This window comes from Meles meles, chromosome 2 (genome assembly GCF_922984935.1).
Source record: "Meles meles chromosome 2, mMelMel3.1 paternal haplotype, whole genome shotgun sequence".
Lineage (NCBI taxonomy): Eukaryota > Metazoa > Chordata > Mammalia > Carnivora > Mustelidae > Meles > Meles meles.
This window is the reverse complement of record NC_060067.1, coordinates 130,832,878-130,844,051: the sequence shown is the minus strand read 5'-3', so window position 1 is coordinate 130,844,051 and position 11,174 is coordinate 130,832,878. Positions and strand designations below refer to the sequence as shown.

General features: G+C 40.7%; 1 protein-coding gene across 1 annotated transcript in view; it reads left to right on the top strand.

Annotated features, from left to right (window-relative positions):
• Window positions 1-3,939: 3,939 nt before the first annotated feature.
• The window catches only part of C2H4orf45 (chromosome 2 C4orf45 homolog), a 48,512-nt gene continuing 41,277 nt past the window's right edge, over window positions 3,940-11,174 (top strand). The window contains exon 1 of the mRNA XM_045997415.1: window positions 3,940-4,019. Within this exon, the coding sequence (XP_045853371.1) occupies window positions 3,940-4,019 (80 nt within the window). The remainder of the gene's footprint in view (window positions 4,020-11,174) is intronic.

Below are 11,174 nucleotides of genomic sequence, written 5' to 3'. Positions count from 1 at the left end.
TCAAAGCAATCTCCACATTTAATGCAATCCCTATCAAAATCCCATCCATTTTCTTCAAAGAAGTGGAACAAATAATCCTAAAATTTATATGGAACCAGAAAAGACCTCGAATAGCCAAAGGAATATTGAAAAAGAAAGCCAAACTTGGTGGCATCACAATTCCGGACTTCAAGCTCTATTACAAAGCTGTCATCATCAAGACAATATGGTACTGGCACAAAAACAGACACATAGGTCAATGGAACAGAAAAGAGAGCCCAGAAATAGACCCTCAACTCTATGGTCAACTAATCTTCGACAAAGCAGGAAAGAATGTCCAATGGAAAAAAGACAGCCTCTTCAACAAATGGTGTTGGGAAAATTGGACAATTTCCTCAAACCACACATGAAAATACACTCAAAATGGATGAAGGACCTCAACGTGAGAAAGGAATCCATCAAAATCCTTGAGGAGAACACAGGCAGCAACCTCTTCGACCTCAGCCGCAGCAAAATCTTCCTAGGAACATCACCAAAGGCAAGGGAAGCAAGGGCAAAAATGAACTATTGACACTTCATCAAGATCAAAAGCTTTTGCACAGCAAAGGAAACAGTGAACAAAACCAAAAGACAATTGACAGAAGATATTTGCAAACAACATACCAGATAAAGGGCTAGTGTCCAAAATCTATAAAGAGCTTAGCAAACTCAACACCCAAAGAACAAATAATCCAATCAAGAAATGGGCAGAGGACATGAACAGACATTTCTGCAAAGAAGACATCCAGATGGCCAACAGACACATGAAAAAGGGCTCCACATCCCTCGGCATCAGGGAAATACAAATCAAAACCACAATGAGATACCACCTCACACCAGTCAGAATGGCTAAAATTAATAAGTCAGGAAATGACAGATGCTGGCGAGGATGCAGAGAAAGGGGAACCCTCCTACACTGTTGGTGGGAATGCAAGCTGGTGCAACCACTCTGGAAAACAGCATGGAGGTTCCTCAAAATGTTGAAAATAGAGTTACCCTATGACCCAACAATTGTGCTACTGGGTATATACCCTAAAGATACAAATGTAGTGATCCAAAGTGGTACGTGCACCCAAATGTTTATAGCAGCAATGTCCACAATAGCCAAACTGTGGAAAGAACCTAGCTGTCCTTCAACAGATGAATGGATAAAGAAGAAGTAGTATATATATACAATGGAATACTATGCAGCCATCAAAATAAATGCAATCTTGCCATTTGCGATGACATGGATGGAACTAGAGGGTATTATGCTGAGTGAAATAAGTCAATCAGGAAAGACAACTATCATATGATCTCCCCGATATGAGGAAGTGGAGATGCAACGTGTGGGGTTTGGTGGGTAGGTAAAGAATAAATGAAACAAAATGGTATCAGGAGGGAGACAAATCATAAGTGACTCTTAATCTCACAAAACAAACTGAGGGTTGTTGGGGGGGAGTGGGTGGTCGGGAGAGGGGGGTGGGGTTATGGACATTGGGGAGGGTATGTGCTATGCTGAGTGCTGTGAAGTGTGTAAACCTGGCGATTCACAGACCTGTACTCCTGGGGATAAAAATACATTATATGTTTATAAAAATTTTTTAAAAACGTTTATACACATAAATAAGATAGAGTCTTTACCCTCTAGGAAGGTAAGCTCTAGGAGCTTAAATATGATATAATCATATAAATATGATATTAAATGTATAAATATATAAATATGACATTAAGCTCTAGGAGCTTAAATATTATATAAAAAGGAAAGTGAAATTAAAAGAAACTACTGTTAAGGCAGCCTGGGAGTGTCTAATTTGACTTGGGAGAGTTAGGGGTATTGTCTAGAAAAGTATCACTCACAATAAACCTTAAAAGATGAATTTTGATAATGAGACAAAATGAAGGAAGGTAAAAATAAGTAGGTTAGGGTCAGATTATGAAGATACTCATCAGCCATCCTAAGAAATCTGGGTGGAAAAAATTAGGAGCACTGTAGAAAATCATTTCATGTTTTTTCAAGAGAAGAGGCATTTTTTAAAAAAATATTTATTTATTTATTTAGTTAACAGAGAGAGAGATCACAAGTAGGCAGAGAGGCAGGCAAAGAGAGAGAGGAAGAGAAGCAGACTTCCCGCTGAGCGGAGAGCCCAATGTGGGGCTCAATCCCAGGACCCTGGGATCATGACCTGAGCCAAAGACAGAGGCTTTAACCCACTGAGCCACCCAGGTGCCCTAAAAGGCATTTATTTTAACTGAGTCTTCATTCCCTTTAGGCAGCTTTGTGGAGGTTGGATTGGACAGGATAGAAACCAGAGCCAAGACTAGTTTAGGAGGTTATTGTGATAGGTCAAATGAAAGCTAATGAAAGACTATTTATTTTTATTGCCTGCCTCTTCAGGGAAATGTAAACTCCGTGAAGGCAGGGTGCTTGCTTTGCTCACTTCTATATCCCCAGCATGCAGAACAGGAACTGACATAGAGATCAGTAAATATTTGTTGAATAAATAAATAAGTGAAAGCATAAACAAATGAATGAGTTGATTATTAAGTGAAACACTGGAAATGTCAAGAGGTCAGAAAGAAACATTTGCCTCAGAGATGGAATTTTCTCTTTTTCTACTGACTCATGCCATAGCTGGGTCCTTTTCAAGGGCTGACAACAGATGAAGCTTGTTGGAAAACCTCCCAGATTGGCCTGTCTGTGCTCTTTTCAGCCTTTGTGGTGATCTGCTTTCTTAGGTCCACCATGATCCCACCATCTATAGCAGAGGTCGGCCAACTATGGCCCCTGGTTCAAATTTGTCCTGCCACCTGTTTTTGTAGGTTGGTGAATAAAGAATGGCTTTTATATTTTCAAATAGTTAGGGAAAAGGCAAAAGAAGAATAATACTTTGTTGCATGTGAATTTCAATGAAATTACAATTTCAGTGTCTATAAATAAAGTTTAATGGGCACATAGCCATACTCTCTTGTTTACATGTTGTCTACAGCTGTTTTTGCCCTACACTAGGAGAATTAAGTAGTTGAGACAGAAACAGTGTGCTCTACAAAGCCAAAACTACTTACTCTCTGGCCTTTCATAAGAATAGTTTGCCAACCCCTGGAGAGAAAAGGATTTGAAGTTCACAATAAGGAATAAATTGCTCGTCAGTGAATGCTCCTGAAATATATATATATTTTAAAGATTTTATTTTTATTTATTTGACAGAGATCACAAGTAGGCAGAGAGAGATAGTGGGGGAAGCAGGCTCCCTGCTGAGCAGAAAGCCTGGTGAGGGACTTGATCCCAGGATCCTGGTATCATGACCAGAGCCGAAGGCAGAGGCTTTAACCCACTGAGCCACCCAGGTGCCCCCCTAAAATGTATTTCTTAAAAATTTAAGGGGCACCTGGGTGGCTCAGTGAGTTAAAGCTCTGCCTTCAGCCCAGGTCATAATCCCAGAGTTCTGGGTATGGTTATAAGGATTAACTGAACTAATATATCTAAAAGGCTTATAAGAGCAACTAGCATCTGGTCAATGCCATATAATCATTAGCTATTATTATTTTCACCATTTAAAATGACAAGAGCACCTTGGAATTGGAATAAAGTGTAGAGGGTTTTTGGTGTTGTTTTTGTTTTTTTAAGTAGGCTCCACACCCACCATGGAGCCCAGTGCGGGGCTCAAACTCAGGACCCTGAGATCAAGACCTAAGCTGAGATCAAGAGGCAGACGCTTAACCATCTAAGCCCCCCCATGTGCCCCAAGGGTAGAGTTTTTGAAAAGTCTGTCTTTCTGTCTTTTTAAGGCCCAGATTATATAAAGGATCATCTACCTAAAGTTCATCAGCACACGTCCTATATAGGAGAAAAACGCCCAGCATTGGAGAAGACTGGAGATCTCAGATATTTATGGAGACCTGCCTCAAACGGAAACTTACCAGCAAAATATAAATACGAGTATGTTGGTGAAGTTGGCTGGGGAATACCAGAGTATGATTTTATCAACCAAACAAGGCTTCGGACTGGCTTTCAGATCAAGGTATTGCTCTTAAATACACTCTTCATAACGGATCGTTTCTGACTTGAATCCTTTCTGAGTAAGCTTCCCCAGGAAATGTCATGTTCTTGATTTGTCATTGAAAAGTACTAGGATTTGAGTTTTGCAGAAAAAGAAATGTGTGAATAAATGGACTTGCTATGTTCCCTTTTAGGCCCTGTAATACATGAGAGGAGAGGTGTGAAGAGAAGGAAGCCGTGCATAATCCAAAAGCATTTGTGTTTGGCTTTGGAATGCATTCAGATTCACATTTATGCTGCGACATTCACACATACTTCCCCCATCCTAGCGCTGCATTCTGAGTGGGTGGTATAAAAGAAGCCTGGGCTGGACATCATCCACAAGCCGAAACAGAGAGTTCCAGCTCTTTAAGATGCACTGTGTTGATAATGACTTTGTATCACATAATTCAGGGTAATTAGCTGAAGGGTGCTTCGAGACCTTGTCTTAGTTCCTTTTGGTGATGTTGATGTAGGCATGAGCCCAGATAGTCTAAAATCTAAAATCTAAAATCCTGTGAGACAAGAGAACCCAGGTGATTTTAGAAGTAAAATCTGAGAATTCAGACTTTTTTTCCAGGCAGACCTTTGCATTATCTGAAAACTGAACATGGATCAACCGTGAAATAATTGGATTTCCTCAAATGCGTAAGGTAATATGGTATCGCCTCATGTGGTAAAGGTCAAGAAAAGAAAAAACCTTTTTCTGGCCCAACTTAGGGCAGTAGGAGAAAGTGCTTGGAAGCTCAGTCCTTGAAGTCAGACAGGGATGGATTCAAATCCTGACTCTGAGTTAGGTTTCACTCTGTGACCCTGAGCGAATGAGTTCTGCTCTCTGGGTCCCCGCTCCCTTCTGTTCCACACGAGAGTGCGTAGAGTGCCCGTGTCCCAAGACCACTGAATTCCCATCCTCTTCTGCCGCCTACTTGCCTACTCACTGTGGGTGGCCCTGCAAGTTCCTTAACTTCTTTGGTTTCTTCATTATGAGTCTTAGTGTTTACCTCACTGCACTGCTGTAAACATTCAGTAAGTTAATATTCGTAAAGGGCTGGGAACAGTGCCTGGCACATTATTAATGCCTCTATGTATTTAATATTATTTTTGTTATATTGTGAGGATTAAATATGAGACCACAAGGAACACACGAGGTATGATGCCTGGCACGTGGCTGACATCCAGATGTCAGTTCTTAGTGGTATGTTTGCTGTACTTAATGTTACTTAGTGTCATTTAACAGAACAGATATTCAGGTTCTTAAATGGTGTCCCATTCCACCTAAGCAAGAAAGGTGAAGGTCAGAAATACCAAGACTGGCCACCAGCAGGAAGAGTACAGCCCAGGCGAGGCAGCTGGTTTGAAAGAGTCCAAACGTCTGTTGCTTTTTTCTTCTCTTTGGGTGACACCATGTATCTGTCTGGCCATCTTGGGTGTGTATCGCTTCTCTTCCTTCTTTATCTTTAAATTAAGAACACATTTGCCTATTCAAATGGAGCATATTCAAGTGTTCCTTGGACGTTGAAACAAGCTGTGAATCTAAAAGAGATAGCAACCATGAGCTAGCCTTCCAGGAAGGAATTTATTGTTTCTTCCATTCATATTTCACAGGCGGCTTTAAACCGCTATTCTGTTCCGTAGCACTGTCTTCTTAACCCCTGTGGGACGGAGTCTGAGCTGCATGATGGTTTTTCTCCCCCAACTTGTGGCACATTCAGAAGCTGGTCTTGTTCCACACAAGCCATGGGAACTGTGACCTATCATCTGTGCACCTTCCTGGCCCTGGCATTTTGACAGGAATTGTTTCTGAAAATGTACCTACCTCATAACAATCTTCAACAAGATCTTATAGGAGTCCTTGGACTCAGATCTTTGGAAGGAGAACAGGATTCATGGAGACTGACTATACATCTGACCCTTGAACAATGAAGCGGTTAGGAGTGCTGATCCAACAATTGAAAATCTGCGTATAACTTTTGACTCCCCCCAAATTTAATTATTAATAGCCTTCTGTTGACCTTCAAGCCTATGGATAATAGAAAAGAGTTGATGATGATGATGATGACATTCTGAAATGTATTACATACTGTATTCTTACCACAAACTAAAAAAAAGAAAATGTTATTAAGAAAATCATAAGGGGGGCGCCTGGGTGGCTCAGCGGGTTAAAGCCTCTGCCTTCAGCTCGGGTCATGATCCCAGAGTCCTGGGATCGAGCCCCGCATCGGGCTCTCTGCTTGGCTGGGAGCCTGCTTCCTCCTCTCTCTCTCTCTGCCTGCCTCTCTGCCTACTTGTAATCTCTATCTGTCAAATAAATAAATCTTTAAAAAAAAGAAAATCATAAGGAAGAGGAAATACATTTATAGAACTGTACTGTAGTTGTCAAAAAAAATTCCACACGAAAGTAGACTTGCACACTTCAAACCCATGTTGTTCAAGGGTCAACTGTGCATATTAGCGAATAACCATCTATAATTTATCCACCAGTTAGAGCTGTCAAGGCTCCTGATCTTCCACTCAGCACCTAGGCATGGCTATCTACATCTAAGGCAATATTCGTTTTTCAGTCTAGCCTCAGATTCCTTACCAACCCAGTGCTTCAGGCAGTTACTTCCTATCCATATGACTTGGCATGAATTGACATTTAAGTTGACACAAACACACATATTCCATGCATAAAAATGAGCTCCTAATTACAAACAATATATGAGAGTCCGTGTCGCTCACACCCCTCCTCACCAGGGAGCTGGTTCTTTCCTTAGTCTGATGTAACTTAGGGAAATGGAGAAATGCCTCAAGGTACCTCCTGTTTTTCTCTGGTTCCTTGTCTTTAGTGGACCCTGTCTACATCCCTCCATCATCCTTGTACATAACCCGATAAAGACAGAGCTCTGTTTCAGCCTAACTTCAGGGACTCCTCAGGGTCTCTCACTGTAGTTGCTCAGAGCTTTGATTTTTCAGCACAAACCTTTATCTAGTGGGTTTCTGTAGCCTGAAGAGCTCTTCTTTCTAATCCACCACTCCAGGTTTGCAGGAGACTGGCAGCTACTGATGCTCAGGCACCTCCATTAGACTCTTGGTAAGATGCCGGGGCAGCTGCTTCCTACCTGGGAATGGCCTCTCCTGTTTGGGGCACTGGGAAGGGTTTTATAGGTCATCTGCCTTTTGGTAGAAAGACAGTAACTTCTAGACTGAGTAACTCCAGAAAAATGTCCCCACATCACAGAGGTCAGTAAAGATCACAATATCGGGTTTCTTTTCTGGATCTTTTATGTTTAGCTATTTCCTACTCATGTTTATATGGGCTGCAATGTCATCATAGCACGTGTATATATAAGCCAGTAAAGCTCATTGCTTTTGTTATTATCTCAGATTTAAGAGTAGTACATTCTTCTTCTCTTCTATTAAAAAATGGATTTAGTCTCTGCCAAACTGTATGTGATGTTTCTGCAAGAATTATAATGAAGACTGGACAACCCTCTCGAGTCTTTGGGAGCTTTGCACGGTCACTTTATTATCAGTCAATAAACTTTGCCTTGCTGCCCACAAAGAAAAGAATATATGAAGACCATTGAAACAATTTTGGTTTCAACCCCATGCTAAATTGAGGGGACTTTCTAACCCCTTCCTAGCTGGGAATCTCTCCCTCCTCTTAGTTCTCTTTTTAACCCAAACCTCAATAGTATCAACTGGCTTCCTAGTGCCATTTTCTGCTCCTGCACTCTGGCCTCATGACCAAACGATTTAAGTCATTTGGTTTTCCCACAAAAACAAGGTTATACTGGATTCAATGACTAATTCTTCATAGGTTTGATCCCAAAGGCAATATTAAACGAATTAATCATAACCTATATTACAACCAATATGTCATGGAGTCTAACAACTTGAAAATCTATAGAAAGTAATAAAGAGAACTTTATGAGAACCCATCAGCATATTTATATGTGATACAGTATAGTGTAATAAAAAGTAAAATCTTCAAGACTTTGAAACTTCTGCCTTATTTGTAAATGCCACAAATTCCAGGGTTATGAAATGCAGAGGTCAGGACACCTGGGTGGTTCAGTTGGTTAAACGACTGCCTTATGGTCAGGTCATGATTCCATGGTCCTCAGATCAAGTCCCACAGAGGGAGCCCGCTTCTCCCTCTACCTGTCGCTCCCCCTGCTTGTGCTCTCTGTCTCTGTCAAACAAATAAATAAAATCTTTTTTTTTTAATTTCCATTATTAAAAAAAAAAGAAATGCAGAGGTCTTCTCTGTGACGGTATTCGGGCTATTTGAACAGACTAATAATGAGACATTAAGTTTCTTAATGGCTGTGAATAAACCAATCAAGGTTTGGTTGCTTCATTAGACATTTTTTTCTCTCTGTGAATTTATTTAGAGAAAACAAATGTAAAAAGAGGTTGAGTGTTTACCATGTGAGGAAGTTTCTGTGATTAGTTCTGTTTTAGGTTGAGGAAACTGGAGGTACTGACAGGAGGGTTTCTTGTCTGAGGCCTTGACATTAATAAATGGTAGAACCAGGATTTCAACATAGGCTATGGATTCACAGGGCTTAGTGGGAGTACAGCGTTTATGAGATGAAAGGACTGAAAATGACTCAGAGCCACCGTGTGAAGCTAACATCTGCGTCATCATCATTCTATGAGGCAGGGTCTGGCTGGGGTCACTCCCAAGTGCCTTCTCTTACAGAGTGTGCATCATTTCCTCAAGGTTCCCTCAATTTTCTCCCAGCTTCCCATTCTGTTTCTCTGGCTCCCCAGAGACTTCATTTACACTGTTAAGATTAATTTTGAGTAGCTATCACCTACATATTTGATATAGTGAGAAATAGCTTCGTACTAGTTATTTTTGAATTTCTATCTAATAAGCATTTTACATTGCTTCAAAATATAGCATCAAATACAATCTTCAGCATTATGGAAAAAAAGAAGACAGTAAGGTCCTAGTGAACTGCCCCTTTTTTTCTCGTCCTAGCACAATTCCATACGTTCTTCTAAACCATCCACCTTCACACAACAGGGTCCTGGATAATCTTCAAATTCACCTGGCAAAAAGGATTGCCAGTGTGGAGGTAATCAATATGTAGACCACCAATCACATATTTCAGAATCTCTAAGTGTTTTCCACACCAAATTTCTTATTTACTTCTGGATTTACTTGGCTAAATCCCATTCGGTCTCATTAGAATTCCTAGGATCTCACATTCCTAATCTCCAGACTTTTTAAGGAAGACTTTATTTATTTGACAGAGAGAGAGATAAAGAAAGCAGGCAGAAACGGAGAGAGAAGCAGGCTCCCCACTGAGCAGGGAGCCCGATTCGGGACTGGATCCCAGGACCCTGGGATCATGACTTGAGCTGAAGGCAGATGCTTGACTGTCTGAGCCTCGTGGGTGCCCAAGATGTTATTATTGATATAGGAGGTTTTAAAAAGATAATAAACGGGGCGCCTGGGTGGCTCAGTGGGTTGGACCACTGCCTTCGTGGGCCAGCATCGGGCTCTCTGCTCAGCAGGGAGCCTGCTTCCCCCTACCCACCCCTGCCTGCTGCTCTGCCTACTTGTGATCTCTCTCTCTCTCTGTGTCAAATAAAAAAAAAATTAAATAAAAAAAGATAATCAGCTCCTTTTATCAACCAAGTTATAAGAGCAAAACAGAAATAGCTTTTCTAAAATTAGGCATCCCTTTGCATTGCTGCTGTTCTTCCCCAGATGGGCGTGTGTTTAGCTCTCACTTTATACTTCTTAGAGTTATTTGCATCCTAACAGTTTGTGATTTAATAATAAATAATTACATTAGCACCTTTCATCCTTAAGTGCTGAATAAAGTCATGCATTTTCTGATACCAGAGGAAGTCTTCCATGAGGGAGTGCCACATGCTGTCCATCTGTAGGGAGGAGAAACACTGGTAAGGGAGGCCAAACAACCCTCCCTTTTCTCAAAAATAATATAGTAACACCACTAACCTCCTGATACATAGATGTTATATTTTCCCCATTTTATAAAGCATGGCTTTATAGGATGCCTCGGATAAACTGAAGGAACTAATTCCCTTATAAAATCTTACTCGTAGCTGAACTTCTGTAAAAAAAGATTTTATGTTTGATGTTTCCTTTCTCTAACAGACCATGAAAACAACAAGGAGGCATGTATCACTGCTTTGCATTCTGTATTGTGTTCAGTGCAGTTCCGTGAAGAATAACATGTTTGGGACGGGAAACGTCTGTGTTGGTGGCTAGGGACACTGCCACGCCACATTTTACTGGGCAGCCCGCCCTGGTGACCTGACGCCCTAACCAAACACAGCTTTCTCTATCGTGTTGAGGTGACTTTATAGAAATCATTGGCGAATTGGGAAAAAAAAATACATCTTAATTTTCACATCTTTTGTTAGGATGTAGAAATGTGAAAGAAAGAAAGAAAGAAAGGAAGAAAGAACGAAAGAAAGAAAAGGAATTCTGTAATTTAGAGCCTAGGGGGTGATTTTATTCCTTAGTTAAGGAAGGCTTAAAATATGCCACGCTGGTTACAAACTTTTACAGGGCTTGACATAACATCTTGAGGATGTGTCTAATGGTAAACGTCACTTTTTTTTTTAAAAAATCATACTACCTAAAGTTAGTAATTCAGCATATGCCATCAGTTTTCAACAAATATTATTTGATGATGATAGGGAAATACAAAGCTTAGAAAAGACTGTGTAAATTAGAATGTGTTCTAGTAAAACTGTGGTTAAACTCCATAGCCAAGGTCTTTTCACGACGTTGTCAAAGAATTGTAAAATCTGTGTGTGACTAATACCCCCAACACAGGTGGCTAAAATACCAGAACATCTGTTTTCTAAATCTGCCATTTAGGGGTACCAGGGTGTTTAGTCAGTTAAGCTTCTGACTCTTGATTTTGGCTTAGGTCATGATCTCAGTGTCATGAGATTAATCCCTGTGTCGTGGTCTGCGCTGGGCATGGAGCCTACTTAGGATTCTCTCTCCTCGTCTCCCTCTGCCTCTACCCCCTTAAAGAAAAAAAAAAATCTGGCATTTATCCTGGCTTTTAAAGATCTTTGGGAGAAATTCTAAAATTACTATAAATTGAAGATTATAGTTTTCCCTACTATTCAGGTCCAACACTCCCAGAGTACT